The following is a 22,744-nucleotide window of genomic DNA, read 5'->3' as shown; positions in this document are numbered from 1 at the left end:
CAGTCTATAGGCAGCAAGACAATATAATTAGGTAGGCTGGCATCGTACCTAAATCCCACAAACAACAGAATTAAGTTTGGATCTGGAAAGTCCTGTATTAGTGAAGGACTACTTAGGAACCTCAGCTAGTCTTTGGATTAACCCAGTTGCTTGTCACCCCATGCGGCTTGACTAACATTTGTAGGCAGCTTGTTACCTCAGGGTGGAGTCCCCCTCAATAAATGTCTGGCCAAGGAGCTGGATATAGGGAAGGAAGGTGTCCACCATGGAGGCATGCATCCCCCCACCTAATCACCCTTGCTTTTGACCACCGTACTCCTCTCTCCCCGAAATACCTAAACTCAGAAACCACTCCCACAAATTACTGACCTTACTCCTTTGTATTCTACTATCCTGGGTGTCCTCCCACTATCAGCCCTTCTGTGGCTTGCAGCTCTCATTGGGTGAGACCTCTGTCCTCAGAGTCCTAATACCCAGCAAAGGCTCCCATTGCTTTTAGAATCAGCAGGCCTTTTTGAGCAGGGGGAAAGCAGTTGTTTCTCTGGCTTTCAGCCAACTGCAGAGACTTCTGCTGCCTCAACAAGATTCCACCCATTGTCCACAAATTTTATCACAAAGGATGTGGTAGACAATTACGAGAACCTCCAAAGAAATGCACCTCAATTGATCCTGTCATGCCTTCTTATTGTAGCCGTGCTGCAAATGGACTTATTGGATGTCGTAACATCCCTGAACAGGCCAGTTAGAAAGTTTTTCTATAAATTGACTTATTAGTGGGTTGGTTATGAAGAGATTATATCAGAGGTAGAAGAGGTTTTTGTTTTATTCTGTGGCAACTGTATGACCTTCCACAAAGTGACATTTTAACCTATGTTGTCAGACAAGCAGTAATGCGATGTAGGGCAGATGGGCTTGTAGGGTTGGTTCCAGTATTCAGGTATGTGGTTAGGTAAGAGAAGATTGATCAGACACATTACACACGAGGAGATAATTGGTTTTAAGCGGACTCCGAGACCACACTTTTAATGAGAGCTTTATTTCCTTTAAACTCACTCATCCCACTGATGATTAGCTCCCCATATTTATGTAACCAATTCTTACCTAATTAATTCTTAATTAAATATCTATCACTTGTTCACTTATTCAATTGGGTCTCCGACATTCCGTCCAACCTTATTAGGTGATAACAAGAAAGACTTTGCGATTGGGGGAAGGAAAAGCAGAGCCAGATCAGGGAAACTCAATGTTTCATTTTAAAACCTAAATATGTTCTTCCTGGCCACGAAGGAGACAATAAAAAAATTTGCCATTTTTGGACTAGTCCCATTCCTGTTTGACACTTCATCAGTCAGATCTTAATGACTCCATCACAGCCTAATCTGTATTTTCAAGAAAGATCTTTGCTGCTGACCTCCTCAAGGGCCTGGCTAGAGTAGACATCAACAGGTCCAGGCTGTGGATGGGACCATATTTCCTGACGGCATGCCTCTTTGTTGTGGCTACATTTGTGCCTGGTGTCCTTGGAAAGGGAGCAGCCAATGTCTGCCAATACTCTTAAGGCTTTTAAAGAAAGGCAATGCAGGGGCTGGAATGCACTATCTTCCTATTTTGATTTAGTCCCACTCTCTTTCCCTTCCCATTCTCTATTTTTATTGTTATTACACTGTGCCTTCTAGGTACAACAGGCAGATGGGCCAATGGGCTGAGAAGTGGCTGATGGAGTTTAATTCAGATAGATGCAAGTTGCTGCACTTTGGGAAAGCAAATCTTAGCAGGACTTATACACTTAATGGTAAGGTCCTGGAGAGTGTTGCTGAAGAAAGAGACCTTGGAGTGCAAGTTCATAGCTCCTTGAAAGTGGAGTCAAAGGTAGATAGGATAGTGAAGAAGGCAGAGTATTGAGTACAGGGGTTGGGAGGTCATGTTGCGGCTGTATAGGACACTGGTTAGGCCACTGTTGGAATATTGCGTGCAATTCTGGTCTCCTTCCTATCGGAACGATGTTGTGAAACTTGAAAGGATTCAGAAAAGATTTACAAGGATGTTGCCAGGGTTGGAGGATTTGAGCTATAGGGAGAGGCTGAACAGGCTGGGGCTGTTTTCCCTTGAGCGTCGGAGGCTGAGGGGTGACCTTATAGAAGTTTACAAAACTATGAGGGGCATGGATAGAGTAAATAGGCACAGTCTTTCCCCAAGGGTCGGGGAGTCCAGAGCTAGAGGGCGTAGGTTTAGGGTGAGAAGGGAAAGATATAAAAGAACCTATGGGCAACTTTTTCACACAGAGGGTGGTATGTGTATGGAATGAGCTGCCAGAGGAAGTGGTGGAGGCTGCAACATTTAAGAGACATTTGGATGGGTACATGAATAGGAAGGGTGTGGAGGGATATGGGCCGGGTGCTGGCAGGTGTGACTAGATTGGGTTGGGATATCTGGTCGGCATGGACGGGTTGGATCGAAGGGTCTGTTTCTATGCTGTACATCTCTATGACTATGACTCTGGTGCTTGCTTTCTCAAAGAAGCAGGTTCTGATGACAGTGGGATCACTGGGGTTAAGTTACTGCAGCTAGTTTCTGTCAGACTGCCAGGGTTACAGTCATCTAAAATATTGCTACCTTTAACTTAAGACGTTCTGTGCAAATTATGTGAAGTGATCCACCTTCAATTTTCTCGAATCGCTGTGGGGCAGCACGATGTCTCAATGGTTAGCTTTGCTGCATCACAGCGCCAGGGACCCGGGTTCAATTCCAGCTTTGTGTGACTGTCTGTATGGAGTATGCACATTCTCCCTGTGTCTGCGTGGGTTTCCTCCAGGTGCTCCAGTTTCCTCGCACAGTCCAAAGGTGTGCAGGTTAGATGAATTTGTTATGCTAAATTGTCTGTTGTGTTCAGGGATGTGTAGGTTAGGGGAGATATAGAATAATAAGGTAGGGAAATGGGTCTGGGTGGGATACTCTTTGGACTTTTTGGGCCAAATGGCCTGTTTCTACACTGTAGAGATTCTGATTCTGGAAAATATGAGCAGGAGTAGACCATTCTGCTGTTTAAGCAGTTTTATTTTAGCGTTGCGCCTTTGTAGATATTTCTCCAAGCTATCGGGGAATGCCATGAGATGCTCTTTCTGAGGGATAGTAACAGGAGACCTTACACTCAACCAAAATGGCACTTCAAAGGAGGTTAGTAATCCTGGGGTTCACTGAAGATTAGGAGTCCAGTTCAGGAAAAGCGTCAATGACATTATGCAGACTGCCCTGGTAAGTGGCATGGTGGCCTGGAGTTATCCATCCTGGAAACTAGGCTACACATTTGAATGAGTGTACAGGCAGACTGTGTGGATAGATGTGTGAGGAGTTTCAGGACAGATGACACTTGCATACAAAATATGATTTAGCTTGAGTGTGCAAGCAGATGCTATCTAAATACACTGGTGGGTCGGTTTGTGTGACAGGGATGTGTCAGACAAGGGGGTTAGTTGGCATTCCTGATGAAGAGCTTTTGCCTGAAACATTGATTTTCCTGCTCCTCAAATGCTGCCTGACCTGCTGTACTTTTCCAGCACCACTCTAATCTGGACTCTGGTTTCCAGCATCTGCAGTCCTCACTTTTGCTTAGTTGGCATTTGTCAAGACACTAAATTTCTACTTCTCCAGTAGGGCATTTCGACTTGAAGAAATGGTCAAAGACAGGTGGCTGGGTGCCAGTCTCCTGTGAGTTTCTCTCATGCAATGTAAAAAGTCCTCCAGATTACTGGACAAGCCCATAGCTGATGCAAGGTTGGACTGGCAAAGCAACAGAGTGAGAACACATCATACCTGGTGCGGCCATAAGACCATAAGATATAGGAGTCGAAGCAAGGCCATTCGGCCCATTAGATCTACCGCACCATTTCAGTATGGCTGATGGGTGTTTCAATTCCATAACCTGCACTCTCCCCGTAGCCCTTAATTCCTTGCGAGATCAAGAATTTATCAATCCCTGCCTTGAAGACACCAAATGTTACTGCCTCCACTCTGCTCCTTGGCAATGAATTCCACAGGCCCAACATTCTCTGCCTGAAGAAATGTCTCCACATTTCTGTTCTAAATTGACCCCCTCTAATTTTAAGGCTGTGCCCACGAGTCCTGGTCTCCCTGCCCAACGGAAACAGCTTCCCAGCTTCCACCCTTTCTAAACCATGCATAATCTTGTAAGTTTCTATTAGATGTCCCCTCACCTTCTAAACTCTAATGAATACAATCCCAGGATCCTCAGCCGATCATCATACGTTAGGCCTACCATTCCAGGGATCATCCATGTGATGAATCCATGTGATGCTGGACACACTTCAGTGCCGATATGTCCTTCCTGAGGCGTGGGACCCAAAATTGGATACAGTATTCTAAATGATGCCAAACAAAGCTTCATAAAGCCTCAGAAGCACATTGTTGCTTTTATATTCCAACCCTCGTGAGATAACTGACAACATTATATTTGCTTTCTTAACCATGGACTCAACCTATAAATCAACCTTCTGAGAATCCTGGACTAGCACTCCCAGATCCCTTTGTACTTTGGCTTTATGAATTTTCTCACCATTTAAAATATAGTCCATGCCTGTCTTCTTTTGCACGAAGTGCAAGACCTCGCACTTGCTCATGTTGAATTACATTAGCCATTTCCTGGACCACTCTCCTAAACTGTCTAAATCTTTCTACAGCCTCCCCACCTCCTCAGTACTACCTGCCTTTTTCCCTTAACCTGGTATCTTCGGTGAACTTTGCCAGAATGCCCCCTGTCCCTTCATCCAAATCATTAATATATTAAGTGAATAGCTGCAGCCCCAACACTGAACTCTGCAGGACATGACTTGTCACCAGCTGCCATTCCAAAAAAGAACCTTTTTTCCCAACTCTCTGCCTTCTGTCAGACAGCCAATCCCCAATTCATGCCAGTAGCTCACTTCAAACACCATGGTCCTCACCTTACTCAGCATCCTCCCATGAGGCACCTTATCGAAGGCCTTTTGGAAGTCTAGATAAATGACATCCACTGGGTTTCTCTGATCTAACCTACTTGTTGCCTCTTCAAAGAATTCTAACAGGTTTGCCAGGCATGACCTCCCCTTACTTAATCCATGCTGACTTGTTCTAATCCAACCCTGCACTTCCAAGAATTTAGAAATTTCATCCTTGACAATGGATTCTAGAATTTTAACTTCAACTGAGATTAGGCTAATCGGCCTATAATTTTCCATCTTTCTTGAACAAGGGGGTTACAGCAATTTTCCAATTATCTGGGACTTTCCCTAACTCCAGTGATTTTTGAAAGATCACAGTCAGCGCCTCCGCTATTTCCTCAGCCACCTCTCTCAGAACTCCATTTGGGCCAGGAGATTCATCAATTTTTCGACATTTTAGCTTTTCTAGCACTTTCTCTTTTGTACTCAACTCTGCCCCCTGACTCTCCTTTATTGTTGGGATATTACTCATGTCTTCCATTGTGAAGACTGACACAATGTACTTATTAAGTTCTTCAGCTGTTTCCTTATCTCCCATCACTAGCCTCCCTGCATCAGTTTGGAGCAGCCCAATTTCTACTTTTGCCTCTCATTTGTTTCTTATGTATTAAAGAAACTTTTTCTATCATTTCTAATACTACTGGCTAGCTTACTTCATATTTGATCCTCTCCTTTCTTATTTCTTTCTTTGTTATCCTCTGTTTGTTTTTGTAGCCTTCCCAATCTTCTGATTTCCCAGTGCTCTTGGCCACTTTATAGGCTCTCTTTTTCTTTGATACATTTCCTGACTTCCTCTGTCAGCCATGACCGTCTAACCCCTCACCGGATAATCTTTCTTTTCTTTGGGATAAACCTCTGTATTGTGTCCTCAATTACACCCAGAAACCCCTGCCATTGTTGCTGTACTGTCTTCCCGACTAGGTTCTGCTTCCAACCAATTTCCGTCAGTTCCTCTCTCATGCCCCTGTAATTACCTTTATTTAACTGTAGCACCATTACATCTGATTTTGTCTTCTCTCCTTCAAACTGCAGACTGAACTCTACCATATTATGATCGCTGTTTCCTAAGTGTTCCCTGACTTTAAGGTCTTTTATAAAGTCTGGCTCATTACATAGCACTAAGTCCAGAATAGCCTGTTCCGTTGTGGGCTCCATCACAAGCTGTTCCAAAAAGCCATCCTGTCAGCATTCCATGAATTCCCTTTCTTCGGATCCACCAGCAACATTATTCACCCAGTCCGCCTGCACAGTGAAGTCCCCCATGATCAGCGTGACCTTGCCTTTCTGACACGCCCAATCTACTTTCTGGTACATCTTGCGTCCCTGGTCCTGACCACTACTGGGAGGTCTGTACATAACTCCCATTATGGTTTTTTTGCCTTTGTGGTTCCTCAACTCCACCCACACAGACTCCACATCATCTGACCCTATGTCATTCAGTGTCATAGATTAAGCTCATTTTTAACTAACAAGGCATCCCCGCCCCCTCTGCCTGTCACCCTGTCTTTTCAATAAATTGTATTTCCTTGAATGTTTAACTGCCAGTCCTGAACCCCCTGCAACCACGTCTCTGTGATACCTACCACATCATAATCATTTACAGTGATTTGTGCTTTGTTACAAATACTACGGGCATTTAGATAAAGCGCCTTAATGTTAATTTTCTTATCCTCTTGCTTTCCAACATCTCTAGTAATATGTCCTAAGTTATCATTCCTTTTTGCTTCATTCCTGGCTTGCCTTGAACTTAAACCCCGCACACATGCTAACCTGCTGCTTATCTTTCTACTTGACTCCATACTCCCTGTTGCTTTCCCTTTCCCTTCTCCCCGACTCACAAGTCTAAAGTCCTAGTGATTACCCTATTTATCCTTTTTGCCAGAACTCTGGTTCCAGGTTGGTTCAGGTGGAGGCCATCCCATTGGTACAGATCCCCCGGTTCCAAAACAGATACCAATGTCCCATGAAATGGAATTTCTCTTTCCCACACCAATCTCTTAGCCACATGTTTACTTCCCTAATTTTCTTATCCCTATGCCAATTAGCACGTGGCTCGGTCAGTAATCCAGAGATTATGACCCTTGAGGATCCTTCCTAGTGCTTGATACTCCCCAAACAGGTCCTCCTTCCTAGCCTTGCCTGTGTTGTTAGTGCCAATGTGGACCACAATAACTGGATGCTCCCCCTTCCGCTCCAATAACCTTTCAAGCTGAACGGAGATGTCCTGCACCCTGGCACCGGGCAGGCAACACACTATGCGTGACTCCCGATCCGGCTCACAAAGGATACTATCTGTCCCCTTAATTATAGAATCCTATAACAACTACTTGTCTTTTTGCTCCCCACTCTTGAACGGCCTTCTGCACCATGGTCAGCTGGCTCAACCTCCCAGCAGCCCTTTTCCACATCCAAACAACAATCTCATACCTGTTTGACAAGGTCAGGGGCTGAGGCTCCTCCACTCCTGAACTCAGAATCCCTCCAACTGCCTCACTTACAGTCACACCGTATTGTTCCTGATCACTAACTGAATTTGAATTACTTAATCTACCGGGTGTGACTGTCTCCTGAAACAAAGTGTCCAGGTAACTCTCCCCCTCCCGGATGTGCTGCAGCATTTGAAGCTCAGATTCCAGATAATCAGTTCTGATCTGGAGTTCTTCCAGCAACCAACACTTGCTGCCGATGTGGTCACTGCCATTCACAATGGGATCAGCCAGCTCCCACATCATATAGCTACACCACATCACCTGTCCAGCCAGAACTACTTATTTAATTAATTTATACAAATTTATGAGCTAAATAATTTCTAGTACTTCTCTGTGGTCTTATTCAACTAACCAACAGAAAATGTTTAATGTATCACACGATACACAAGAAATATAAATTGAAACACCTTATCTTAGCAACACATGAGAGTTCCTTTTTTTTAGTTAGAGGAGGACAGATGAGAGACACTACAAGTGTAGTGTCTCAGGATTCAGCCACTGCCCAAATATATACCCAGCAATCCTCTGCTTCTCGTTGTGGTCTCTCCCTCTGCTGCTCTTTTAAAAAGAGACAGTGCTCCTCCCTCTCACCTCCTGACATTGGTTCGGCTACTGTTGGAATATTGCATGCAGTTCTGGTCTCCTTCCTATTGGAAAGATGTTGTGAAACTTGAAAGGATTCAGAAAAAATTTACAAGGATGTTACCAGGGTTGGAGGATTTGAGCTATATGGAGAGGTTGAATAGGCTGGGGTTGTTTTCCCTGGAGCATCGGAGGCTGAGGGGTGACCTTATAGAGGTTTATAAAATCATGAGGGGCATAGATAGGATAAATAGACAAAGTCTTTTCCCTGGGGTGGGGAAGTCCAGAACTAGAGGGCATAGGTTTAGGGTGAGAGGGGAAAGATATAAGAGACCTAAGAAGCAACTTTTTCACTCAGAGGGTGGTATGTGTATAGAATGAGCTGCCAGGGGAAGTGGTGGAGGCTAATTGCAACATTTAAAAGGCATCTGGATGGGTATATGAATAGGAAAGGTTTGGAGGGTTTGGCCAGGTGCTGACAGGTGGGACTAGATTGGGTTGGGATATCTGGTCGGCATGGACGAGTTGAACCAAAGGGTTTGTTTCCATGCTGTACATCTCTATGACCCTGTGACTATGACAAATGGAGGCTCTGACACCTGAGGACCGTGGGAAGAATTGTGCTGTGTTCGTAGACTCTGTGGAACGTTAATGTGTTTGTTTTTGTTCTCCTTTACAGATCTCCACAATCCAGACCCCAGGCCTGAACCACTGGAGATCGAAGATTCCACTGCTGGGGAAATTACACCAGTGACCCAGATGATACAGTGTCATCTGCATTTCCCACACTCTCCACCAGTGCAGGCCCATGAATCTGTCTTATATTTAGAGTCAAATCCAAATTCTTGTGAGCATAGCACAGACAAGGCCCAGTTTCTGAAGGAGGCTTTGGTAGCGAGGACCTAGGCATTAAGAAGACTCTTCATGAACAGACCTGTGCTGATCTCAACACTGTCTGCACCCCCCTCCACTCCCCCACTATCTTGACCTCAAGACTCCTGCTGGTAATGCAGATCCCAGGGCTATCCATAGCTCTGCCAGAACTATTGGGGTATATGCCATTGGTGTGTATGCCATGGATTCTGCTATTCCCCCAGGCATTAGAGCACATGGCTTCCTCCTTGGACAAAGTGGTAACCATTATGGGGACCCAGGTAGAGCAATGGAGCTTTTGGAATTTGGACAAGCAGACTCTTGCTCCAGCGATGCGCTAAAATAGCAGGAACCGTGCAACAGGGGTACAGGCACCTGCACTTACCCTAAGTGCCTCTTCTCCTCAGGGACATAGAGAAACACCATTGCATGCCCAGATGGAGGAGGATCGAATACCAGCTATCTGGGGATTGCAGTGGGATGGATCCTCTTAGGGCAGTTATGGTTTGAGTAGCCTCTCTTCATCCCCTCAACCATTGACATAATTCCGTCCAGTTGACATGGTCAAGGAGGTCACCACTGCATCCATGCAGTGAAGGATATGGCACAGAATGGAATCTCGGGTGTCTGTGCTAATGGGTGGATGGAAGTCATAATCTGAACCATCTAATCTCTTACCATCTCTTAGTGATGAAACCATGTCTCCCAAGGCACCTTGCTTCATCGTAAAGAATCTTAATATGTCCTTCATCACCTCTTTCTTCATTCCTGTGACACCAGAAGTTGATCAGTGCTCCCCTACTGACCTTGGACACAGCCTGCTTAATAATCTTGGCTGTCGATATAAATCCAAGTGGTAGTTGTCATCCTCATGGATGTGCCAGTGGGAGCGCCTCCAGAACTCTTGCGTTTGTACCATTCCAGGGTCACCTTCCATCACTTGATGCTACAGTACAGATGTTCTCTCTGTTTGAAGGACAAGCAAACTGAGGATAAGGGTGCCTCATGACAGATGCCACCTTTAGTCTCCTTCATGCTGTCCTCATCCCTTGATGAGAATGACGGATGCCTGATGGAGCATACTAGTTGGGACACTACTTGGATCACAATGATCTCTACATAACCACACTATTGTCCAGTCCCACATCACTCAGCATTACTGCCATTGAAACCCCTTAGACAGCACCTTCCAAACCCACAACTACTTCCATCTCGAAGGACAAGGGAACCACTTGCACATTCTCCTTCAAGCTAATCACAATACTGATTTGGAAACATATTGCTGTTCCTGGGCCAAAATCCTGGAAGGCTGTCCCTAAAGGCATTATTGGTCTACCTTCACCACATGGACTGCAGCAGTTCAATAAGGCAGCTCATCGCCACCTTCTCAAGGGCAACAAAGGGGGGGGGGGGCAATAAATACCGGCCTACCCCACATCCTATGCTTGAATAAACCTCCTATCCCTCATTGCCTCAAAAGGGCAACGCTGCTCTAAGCATGAATCATACTTATCCATTTTAATTCAAATTAGGCACCCTCTCAGTGGAGGAGTTCATGAGCACATAATCCTAAGTGGTAGTTGTGAGCTCCTTCCTCCTTTGTCTAAACTCCATCCTGTCTCTGTGAACTGTGGCATAGGAACACATTTCCTACTGCTGTTCAATATGTAGCCTCCTTCCCAATTGATGCTGAAGCCCTGCATCCTTATCTATCATTCCTGCCTCCGTGCTCTGAGGGGGACTGATCACAGCCTCAGGGTCTGATATTTCCTCCTGCCACTAGTGCCACGATCGTTACCCTGTGCCAGCATACCTATGTGAATGTGAGGACCCACCGAGATGAAAATATCTGCACTAGTGGATGGTACATTTTTAAGGGGTGACGATGCATTCTTCATGCAGCTCAGGTCCTGAAGAAATGGGGCAGAGAGGGTGTCTTGGATTGGGCTGCTACAGCTGCAGGGGCCACAAAAAGAGATGACAATTAGCTAGCTTAGGAGAGTGGAAGTCTCTACAATTCTTAGGCTACATAGTCTTACTCAGTGTATGGTGCCCTTTCAGATGGATTGAAGTGCTCTGCACTCCATTGACAAACATTTAACCTTCTGTAATCACCAGGTCCATCTGTCTTCTCTTTGACTATCAGGGGGGAGAAGTTGCAGAGAGGTTTACTAGGATGTTGCCTGGTATGGAGGATTTTAGTTATGAGTAGAGGTTGGACAAACATGGATTGTTTTCACTGGAAAAATGGAGGCTAAAGGGCAACCTGATAGAGGTCTACAAAATTGAGAAGCATAGATAGGGTAGATAGTCAGAGGCTTTCTCTCAGGGTGGAAAAGTCAGTTATAGGAGGGCACAGGTTCAAGGTGAGGGGGTGAAAGTTTAGGAAGTGTGGGGGGAAGGTGTTGGGTTCCTGGAGCGCACTGCCAGTGGAGGTAGTGGAAGTAGGTATTTAGCATTGTTTAAGGCATATCTTGATAGACACATGAATGTGAGGTGAACAAAGGGATGGAAACCATTCATGGGCAATAAGTAGCAGGTCTAAATAATAATTAGGAATTAGTGCAGGCTTGGTGGCCAAAGGGCCTGTTCCTGTACTATCTTGAATTGTATTATGTTGTGTTGTGTTGTATCATGGTTATCAACAGTGAATCCTGCTCCATAAGTTTATTCAGTGAGTTTCACTGCAGCTTTATTGTTATGAGCCATCCTGAGGGGTCAGGAATGGTCCCAGCATACACCCGTCCAATTTCAGAGCAGTCTGAACCCTGAGATTTTGGTTTCTGGATGGTCCAAACCCTGAGATCTGTTCAGCAGGCTAGGGGTCACACTCATCTTACCAAATGTACATGGTTGCCAAACCTCTTTTCTGCACTGGATCCAAAGTTCTCTTTGCCACTCATAGCAGTAACAATCTCCAGCCAGTTCTGTTTGCTCTTAGACAATTACCTTCTCAGGCCATTCTTTGGGAAAAGGACCACCCTCCTCTCCTTCATTGCCTCCAAAAAGAGCTTCACTATACCAATGAAGCAAAATAACCCTGTTCCAAGTGTGAGTCACACTTCTGTGGTCTTCTTAACCACCCTATTAACTTGTCCTGCCATCTTCCATGATCCCTCTGTCCCTCTGAGCTTCCTAGCCTTCATGCCATTCATTAAATACTTCCTTGTCTTGTTACTTCTTCCAAAGTTGATCACCTCACACTTTTCAGGTTTAAATTCTGTCTGACACTGTTCATTTGACCAATAAATCTATATTTTCCTGTAATCTAAGACCTTCTTTCATTACCATTAACTACTTAGCCAATCTTTGGTCATCCACTAAACTCACCAGCCCCCATATTTCCTTCCATATTGTTGATACGTAGACTATTTGCTTATGTATTATATAGATTGCAAACAACAATATCATGCTACTGAACACCAGCTTCCAAGTCACACAAACAGCCTTGTACCACCACCCTCTGTCACTTACTAATAAGCAAATTTTGGATCCATCTTGCCAAGGTATCCTGGATTCCATTGTTTTATCTTCTTTATCAGTCTCCCATGTGGGACCTTGCCAAAGACTTTCTGTATAAACTACATCAACTGCACTACCCTCATTTACACACCTAATCACCTCCCCATAAATTCAATCAAGTTTGTTAAGCATGACCTCCCTCTGACAAGACCATGCTGACTATCCCTGATCAAACCTTGCCTTTCTTAATGGAAATTAATTCTCTCTTTCAGAATTTCATCCAACTGTTTTCCTACCACTGATGTGTGATTCACTGGTCTGTAATTCCCTTGTTTATCTCTATCACCATTCTTGAAAAGTATAGCCACATTAGCTGTTATCCTCTGGCGCCTCCCCCGTGGTTATAGAGGAAGTAAAACTTTGAATCAAAGCCCCTGTAATTTCCTTCCTTGTCTCCTAGAACAGCCTTGATTATAGAGCCTCAAGTATAACTCCTCTGGACATACAGCTCACTTATTCATCTCCACATCTTGCCTTAACCATAAATGATCCACCAACGCGGCCTGGATACTGATATACTTGTGTGTTCAGCATTGAACAAAATTATTATGGTTGCTAAAATAATTATAAGTGTAGTTATTAATATTGCAGATACTTAACTGATCAAAATAAAAAGCTCCCAATGTGTTAGCTGTGTTTTCTCGAATCCTAGTCCATCCGAGCCCAATTGGAGAAAATACCATTCCTATATTCAGTGCCATTGAACTCATTCAATTTCTCTAATTCTTTGCAGTTCTTTGGTCTTTGGCCCCCCTGGAAAATCTAAAGGACCGATTCTTTTTTTTAATGGCTGTTTGCTGTTATGGGGTTATCCCACTTATTTTACACAGGTCAGTAACTGCTAAAGTGGCAGCCAGCTAGAGGTCAGCAACACATTCAATATTCTACAAGAAATTGCTTCTTAGTTTAAGAGATATGATCTGCATTTTCCAAGACCATATTTTGATAATACCTATAACTCTTGGAGGAATTTCCATTCCAACTCGTGGATGTACTGTCATGGAAATCTCAGGATTGGCAAGGAATTATGTTAACATGATCATCAATAATGAGGGTGCAGATGATACAGGTTAACTTTCAAGGCAATAGAGTCAAGGCAGATTGCTTTTGCATTGGTATTCTGTGCCATCTGTTGTAGAAATTACATTGTGTGTTGCAGACACACTTCCTGTGTTTGACTGGATCTTAGTGCTGAAGAATTGAGTAGAGGTCTGGCACCTCTCAGTGGGAATGATAACTGGCCAACACAACATCCAAAACAGTCTGCAGTAACACCTTGTTACCCATTACAAAAACAGCATTAAATAAAATCATAGAGCATGTCAGCTTCTTCCTAATTGCTGAGGGCTTTAGGTTTGGTCAAATAATCTTAAAAGACTGTGGGGAAGGGTGGAAGGAGACTCAGAAATAAAAGAGAAGCTTGTAGGTGTCTAAAACTCATGAATTCAGGGTGTTCCAAAATGCTTTACTGCTGTTGTAATGCTTTTGAAATGTAGCCACCTGGTAGAGCAGACAGGATCTCAGTTATATGTCCTATCCAAAGGTCAAAGACATTGTAGTGAAGCCAGCATCTCACTGGAGAGAGACAGAAGCCTAGGTTTTATGCTTGAATCTGTTTTATAGGATTTGAAACCATGCTGAAAGGCAATAATGCTGCAACTAAGCCAAGACTGACATATGAAATAAAGAAGCAAATAATACATGTCGCTAAATGCGTAGTTTTCTAATACTATGGCCGAATATGATGTATGCTATATAGAAAAGATATTCTGATTCATACAGTGACATAACTTGTGTTTCAATTTTGATTATTTCACACTTCATTGATTGAACCAGCATCACTGTTAGCTTGAAGCAAACACACAGAATGTGCTGCAGAAACTCAGCAGGTCTGGCAGTGTCTGTGGAGAGAAACACGGACTTAATATTTTGATATGATCCCAGCTGATAGTAATACTGGACAGGTCAGACTACTGAGTGAAACCTGACTTGATAAATCACTAGTTGTTACAAGGTTTAACAGTTTGATTGCTGTGCAGGCCAGCCGTTAAACATATTCAGACAAGGGTGCCACATATTAAACATATTCAGACTTTTTTAACAAAGGGAAACAAGATTATTATACAAAAGAAAAAATAACTATATATGTAACAATTTAGAAAAATTGAAAGAAAGATTTAAACCTTTTCCCAACAATATCCCTTCGCTCTATTCCAATGAAGCATCCACCCCTAATGCATAAAAGCAAAACATTGCAGATGCCAGAAGTCTGAAATAAAAACAGAAAATGTTGGAGAAATTCATAGGTGTCACAGTATCTGTAGAGAGAGAAACAGAATGAAGGTTTAGAGTGAAGTATGATTTGTTCAGAACTGAAAAGGCCTACTTTTTTTTAATGCTGTTGATTGAGGAGGAGGAGTGAATGGAACAGATGGTGACGATAAGGTAAAAACAATGACTGCAGATGCTGAAAATCAAATACTGGATTAGTGGTGCTGGAAGAGCACAGCAGTTCAGGCAGCATCCAACGAGCAGCGAAATCAACGTTTCGGGCAAAAGCCCTTCATCAGGAATAAAGGCAGTGAGCCAGAAGCATGGAGAGATAAGCTAGAGGAGGGTGGGGGTGGGGAGAGAGTAGCATAGAGTACAATGGGTGAGTGGGGGAGGAGATGAAGGTGATAGGTCAAGGAGGAGAGGGTGGAGTGGATAGGTGGAAAAGAAGATAGGCAGGTCGGACAAGTCAAGGAGACAGTAACTGAGCTGGAAGTTTGAAACTAGGATGAGGTGGGGGAAGGGGAAATGAGGAAGCTGTTGAAGTCCACATTGATGCCCTGGGGTTGAAGTGTTCCGAGGCGGAAGATGAGGCGTTCTTCCTCCAGGCGTCTGGTGGTGAGGGAGCGGCGGTGAAGGAGGCCCAGGACCTCCATGTCCTCGGTAGAGTGGGAGGGGGAGTTGAAATGTTGGGCCACGGGGCGGTTTGGTTGATTGGTGCGGGTGTCTCGGAGATGTTCCCTAAAGCGCTCTGCTAGGAGGCGCCCAGTCTCCCCAATGTAGAGGAGACCACATCGGGAGCAACGGATACAATAAATGATATTGGTGGATGTGCAGGTGAAACTTTGATGGATGTGGAAGGCTCCTTTAGGGCCTTGGATAGAGGTGAGGGAGGAGGTGTGGGCACAGGTTTTACAGTTCCTGCGGTGGCAGGGGAAAGTGCCAGAATGGGAGGGTGGGTCGTAGGGGGGTGTGGACCTGACCAGGTAGTCACGGAGGTTCCACACCCCCCTACGACCCACCCTCCCATTCTGGCACTTTCCCCTGCCACCGCAGGAACTGTAAAACCTGTGCCCACACCTCCTGCCTCACCTCTATCCAAGGCCCTAAAAGGAGCCTTCCACATCCATCAAAGTTTCACCTGCACATCCACCAATATCATTTATTGTATCCGTTGCTCCCAATGCGGTCTCCTCTACATTGGGGAGACTGGGCGCCTCCTAGCAGAGCGCTTTAGGGAACATCTCCGAGACACCTGCACCAATCAACCAAACCGCCCCGTGGCCCAACATTTCAACTCCCCCTCCCACTCTGCCGAGGACATGGAGGTCCTGGGCCTCCTTCACCGCCGCTCCCTCACCACCAGACGCCTGGAGGAAGAACGCCTCATCTTCCGCCTCGGAACACTTCAACCCCAGGGCATCAATGTGGACTTCAACAGCTTCCTCATTTCCCCTTCCCCCACCTCATCCTAGTTCTAAACTTCCAGCTCAGTAACTGTCCCCATGACTTGTCCGGACTTGTTCTACCTGCCTATCTCCTTTTCCACCTATCCACTCCACCCTTTCCTCCTTGACCTATCACCTTCATCTCCTCCCCCACTCACCCATTGTACTCTATGCTACTCTCTCCCCACCCCCACCCTCCTCTAGCTTATCTCTCCATGCTTCAGGCTCACTGCCTTTATTCCTGATGAAGGGCTTTTGCCCGAAACGTTGATTTCGCTGCTCGTTGGATGCTGCCTGAACTGCTGTGCTCTTCCAGCACCACTAATCCAGTAGATGGTGACGATACCCTGATCAAAAGACAAGGGAATGCTAACGACGGTAAAGGAAACACAGAGCTAAGAAACAAGTATAAATGATAGGTGTGAAAAGGAGAAGATGGATCTGATCTTCAGAGAGCAAAGCTAACAAAATACACATTAAAAAAAAGAAAATATATCTATCTGAGCTCTTCTGATTTGACTAATCGTCGAATTCAAAATATATCACTACTTTACTGAACTATAAAATCGATATCTTTTATAATTAATAGGAATTGACAGAAGACCTTGAATGGAAAATTAGTTGTTCAAAATAATAGATATTTAATTATCAGTACACATAGAAGGAATAAACTAGGTAATAGGTAATTCCACACTTTTTTTCCCTACCCTGGATTAGAATATTTCTCAGTCAGTCTAAAAGATAGTGCAGTAGGTATTTGATTACATACATATCCAAGGCAAGTCCATTAATCTGCTGCTAATGACTTCAGTTGCTATCTATTCTATTGCACAGATTGTCTCGATCTCCTTCAACAGGCTAATGACCTGCCATATCGCCTTCTTGGTCGGCAATGTACTGATGTGGTATCTATTTCTGAAAGCTTCCCTGATGGATCCTGGTTTCCTTCAAAGAGACAGTGAAGAATACAATCGTGCTCTTAGGCAGGTATAACTCCCAACCTTTCTTCTCTGCCAAGGAAATTGTATCTTGCAGAAATTTCCCAGTACTGTTTCATTTCTTGTCTAAAAGCTATCACAGTTTGTGTTTCTAAGTCCTGAAAGTATCTGCATCCACACAGACCAGAAAAAAAGTGTACTGTAAGTATTTAAAGCAAATTTAATTTTGCAGTATTTGGTGCAAATTTACAGTAATGGTGAGAGGGTGAGTTAAATATTTATATCATTTAAACTGTAAAAAGAATCTCACTTTGTAGCAGGTGAAAATAATCTTAAAATAGTGATTGCTTCTCAGCTGCAATTGACGCAATATCATATGATATCCATACAATGTGGAAGCAGGCCATTCAGCCCACACTGACCTTCCAAAGAGCATTTCACCCAGATTCACCACATCCCTGTAACCCTGCAATTCCCATGGCTACTCCATCTAGCCTGCACATCCCAGGACACTGGACAATTTAGCACTGCCAGTCCACCTAACCTGCACGTTTTTGGACTGGGAGAATAAACCAGAGCACACAGAGGAAACCCATGCAGACATGGAGAATGGGCAAACTCTTAGACAGACAGTTATCCAAGGGTGGAATGGAATCCAGGTCCCTGGTGTTGTGAGGCAACAATGCTAACCACTGAGCCACCATGCTGCCCTGAGAAATATATTCTGAGAATTGTTGCATTATTTTCAACTGTTGCATTTAGATATTGTGGATAAAAAAAGCAACTTGAACCCAAGTACAAACATTATACATTCCATTGTATGACACTGGTGTTATTATAAACAGAAAACTATTCAATTTTCCATGCTTGACCTGAAATTTTTTTAAGAAAGTCAGTCAATCAACACTGGGTACATCTGACAATGTATAGCATTTTGCAACCTATAAAGTTCCCTGTCAAAAAATTATATTTTAATCAGGGCATGTAATTTCTGAACAATAATCAGGTTGTGAGGATTTAAGAATATGTAGATTCACTTTAAAAACCATGTAATAATGATACATTACACAGGCTAATGCTATAGTCCCTATGGATCAGTATAGCATAAGCAAATACACAGGATGGGCCAGTGGGCTGAGGAGTGGCAGATGCTGTTTAATTTAGATAAATGCAAAGTACTGTATTTTGGAAAAGAAAATCAAAGCAGGACTCTCCACTTAACGGTAGGTCCTGGGAAGTATTGCTGAACAAAGAGACCTTGTGGTGCAGATTCATAATTCCTTGGAAGAGTCACAGGTAGCTAGGTTAGTGAAGAAGGCATTTGGTATGCTTTCCTTTATTGATCAGAGCATTGAGTATAGGAATTAGTAGGTCATGTTGCAGCTATACATTGGCTAGGCCACTTTTGGAATATTACATGTAATTCTAGTCTCCTTCCTATCAGAAGGATGATATGAAACTTGAAAAAGGACTCAGAAAAGATTTACAAGGATGTCGCCAGGGTTGGAGGATTTGAGCTATAGGGAGAGGCTGAACAGTCTGGGGCTGTTTTCTCTGGAGCATCGGAGGCTGAGGGGTGACCTTATAGAGGTTTATAAAATCAGGAGGGGTATGGATAGGATAAATAGACAAAGTCTTTTCCCTGGGGTGAGGGAGTCCAGAACTAGAGGGCATAGGTTTAGGGTGAGAGGGGAAAAATATAAAAGGGACCGAAGGGGCAATTTTTTCACACAGAGGGTGGTATGCGGAATGAGCTGCCAGAGGAAGTGGTTGAAGCTGGTACAATTACAGTATTTAAAAGGAATATGGATGGGTATATAGGAAGGGTTCAGAGGGATATGGGCCAAGTGCTGGCAAATGGGACTAGATTAGGTTAGCATATGTGGTCAGCATGGACAAGTTGGACTGAAGGGTCAGTTTCCATGCTGTACATCTCTATGATTCCAAGACTCTCAGTGTGTGTAAGTGTATGCAAATATGCATGCAGAGTTGCATGGATATGAAATTTGGGTAGAAGCACCAATAAGCAAACAATCCACTAAATCTGATTACCAAGTATTGATGGTGAAAGTTACCTCCAATGTGTTTATTTTTTTCTATAAAACATGAAATCAAAGTAAAACAAGATTTTTAAAAAACTTTTTACTGGGGTATTTTTCCAGAAAACATATATTCAAAGGATTATTGTTAATATATTCAAAGGATTATTAGCAATCTACATGATAAATAAACTTTCAACTTTGAATTTAGACATTATTTAATCTAACATAGATATAGATTAAAGAGGTTTGATTAAAGGAAAACTTGAATTAATACTGATGCAATGCCACAGATGTTTTGTAAGGAAGGAAATATTAAAGTAATTTAATCCTAAATTTAACAGATTTCTTGGTATTATTGCAAATGAAATGGATTACAACAGCATGGAACTTTGCCTACAACGTCGGTGAGACAACGTTTGGAGTACTGTGTACAATTTTAGTTTCCTTATTGAAGGAAGGATATAATTGCATTAGAGAAAGTGTAGAGAAGAGCCACTCGTCTGATACCTTTGATAAATTAATGGTCTTACAATGAAAAGTTGAGCAGTTTGGACTTAGACTTACAGGAGTTTGGAAGAATAAGAGCTGATCTTGTAGAAATTTAAGATCCTGTGGAGAGAATGTTTCCTCTCATTGGAGATCTAGAACTAGGGAGGCACAGATAAAGGATCTTCCAAGAAATTCAGATGAGGAGGAATTTTCTTTCTCAGAGGGTTGTTAGTTTTTGGGATTCTCTTTCACAGATAGCAGTGGAGACTGAGTGTTCAAATATATTCAAGGCTAATGTTCCACAAGGACTCCTCTACATTGGGGAGACAGGACGCCAACTTGTGGAACGTTTCAGAGAATGTCACTGGGGCACACACACTATGCCACCACCCTGTATCCTATCACTGCAGCTTCCCCTCGCACTCCATCAAAGACATGCAAGTCCTGGGCTTCCTCCACTGCCAAATCTAGCCACCCAACGCCTGGAGGAAGAACACCTGATTTTCCACCTTGGGACCCTCCAACAGGATCAATGTCAATTTCACCAGTTTCCTCATCTCCCCTTCCCCCACCTTATCCCAGATCGAACCCTCTGACTTGGCACTGTCCTTTTGAATTGTCCTACCTGTCCATCTTCCTTTCCACCTATCTCCTTCACCCTCCACTCTGACCTCTCACCTTCCTCTCCCACCTTCATCCACCTATCACGTTCCTAGCTACCTTCCCCCCCCCCCAGCTCCAACCCCCTCCTATTTATCTCTTAGCCACATCCCCACCCTCACACATATTCCTGATGAAGAGCTTATGCTCGAAATGTCGACTTTCCTGCTCGGATGCTGCCTGATAGGCTGTGCTTTTCCAGCACCACACTTTTTTGGCACAGAGGCACTGTACACTAAGAAAGGTGACTTCATTACCTTCTGACTAAACAGAGAGAGAAAAACAAGGAGATCGAAAAGGTGGTTTTCCCAGGATATCAGGTTTTTCCATGGTGAAGCAAGCCATAGATTGTATGCAAGTTTCTTTGCAAATGCTGAGGCTCAATGGTGAGGTGTATTGAAAGCATAAGAAGAGAAGCTGACAAAGATAAAGTGTAGAAAGCTTCACAAATGAAAATCAGAACAACACTTAGCAATATTTAAAAGAAGACTAAATGAGCTCACCATGAATATGTTCCACTAAAGCTAAGAACATACACATCAAGGTTGTGATGGCATGGAAAAATAAAGAGTTGAGGAAAGAGGTGAATCTACATAAAAAAGCAGAATTAAAGGATATAAATAATAAAAATAGTATCACAAAAAGGAAATATGATCACCTCAGGAAGGAGTTTGAAATTTAACAGTTCTATTCCATAACGTCTTTGTACAGAGGTCAGACCCATTGTCTGATGATGCTTATTCTTGATCCAGTTACTTGGCAGTTTTTATTAGTTGTGATTTGCCACTGCCTTCCACTGAGGCGGGCCAAAGAGACAGCTCCTGAATCTACTACAGTCAGAACAGGAATCAAACTGATGCTTAGACATTTTTCTGAACCACACCGTAGCCGTTTAGCCGACTGAGCTAGTATGCTCAATCAGTAATTGGAAAATGGAAAGATTGAATATTTGAAAAGAATATATAATATTATAATTTAAGCTTTTAATAAAAGTAAAATATTGATACTATCTGCTAACACATTTTAAAAATAAATGCAGCTAGATATGAGCTATCTTTATCTTCTAAGGGTCCTTAACACTAATTTAAGAATGAGTTTGATGCCAGATTGTCTGATACAACTGGACACAGATCAACCTTAATGCTCAGTCAAGATCTTTCATCATGTATTCTCAAAGGTCACTGCAGTTCAAATAAATAAGTACAAATTACGTTGACTCATTTTAATTGTGAGAATTGCTGAAGTCTTATCCGAACAATTTGAGGCTGCACTAACAGTTTAGAACCAAACTAAAAGAAGCAAAATATTGTTCCATCTTTTTTGTCATTTAACTTGCAGATCACAGGTCAGTTCTCAGATTTAACATTGTAAAACTTACTATTTCAAAATGGTATTAAATCAGTCTTACTTTCTAAACTGGCATCAGGATATTTATAGTATGTCTTACTTTACCAATATACAGTTGTAGTGTCACAGGGGCCAAATCACTTTATGGATTTGGAACAATATTGCATTGAGTTCAGCAACTTTCCACTCATTGAAAATACCAGCATTAGTTGCAGTACGAAACATTGAATAAGGAATTGAACCTGTCAAGTTTCTGCTTTCCTTCACAGAATATGTTAACATCTTGTTGGGATACATTTCCACAGCACTCTGGTTTTCTAGCCAATATTCATCTATGGGCTTGAATGGCGCGAGTTACAGGTTATTTGAATATGATAGGTAACACATGTAAACCTGATCTGACTGTCACTGGTATGTGCACATGCAATATTTTCTGCCAAAATTACTAAACAGAAATCAGGAGCAAGTGGCATGACTGGACATTCTCATTCCACAGCCCAGAAAAAAAAAATACACACATTGTGCCTGTTTCAACTAACCAAAATAAGTGACAATCATTCATATTTATTTCACAATACATTGACCAATCAGAGTCAACCTACCTGGTTTAAAATTTAAACAAAATCTGGCAGTTAATTGTTGGTCATCATTATCTTGTGCATTCTTGACATCACATCTACCAACGAGAATCTGCTTGCCAACCACTCAGCACTGTCTTCTCAGTATAAGTGATGTTTTCACTTTGGTATTTCTTATGAATTGTTCTGGTGAACATAAGATTAGATTCCCTACAGTATGGAAACAGGCCAACACTCTGAAGAGTAACCCACCCAGACCATATATTTACCCCGACTTGAAGACCTTTGACAAACTTTGTCTTTTTTCAGCATTAATCAAGTTCTGTACAATCAAATGCCTATTTAAATTATTTAGTGAATTATTCAGTAGCTTTTATTGACTTTGTCATTCCCATGAAGGTGTTACTGTCCTTCAGTTTTCAAGTCAGAAGCAGTGCCTTTGCTGTGATTGCCAATACTTAAGTTGGGCCAAATATATCTCCTGAGACCTTCTGACTCAGAGCTGCTACAA

At 43.0% G+C, this 22,744-nt stretch overlaps 1 protein-coding gene across 1 annotated transcript in view; it reads left to right on the top strand.

Moving 5' to 3' along the window:
* Positions 1–22,744, top strand: part of LOC140485457 (uncharacterized) — a 91,518-nt gene that overhangs the window by 43,753 nt on the left and 25,021 nt on the right. The window contains exon 6 of the mRNA XM_072583660.1: positions 17,037–17,166. Within this exon, the coding sequence (XP_072439761.1) occupies positions 17,037–17,166 (130 nt within the window). The remainder of the gene's footprint in view (positions 1–17,036; positions 17,167–22,744) is intronic.

The sequence above is a fragment of the Chiloscyllium punctatum genome, chromosome 14 (genome assembly GCF_047496795.1).
Source record: "Chiloscyllium punctatum isolate Juve2018m chromosome 14, sChiPun1.3, whole genome shotgun sequence".
Lineage (NCBI taxonomy): Eukaryota > Metazoa > Chordata > Chondrichthyes > Orectolobiformes > Hemiscylliidae > Chiloscyllium > Chiloscyllium punctatum.
The sequence above is the reverse complement of the archived record's forward strand: the minus strand, read 5'-3'. Positions and strand labels throughout refer to the sequence as shown.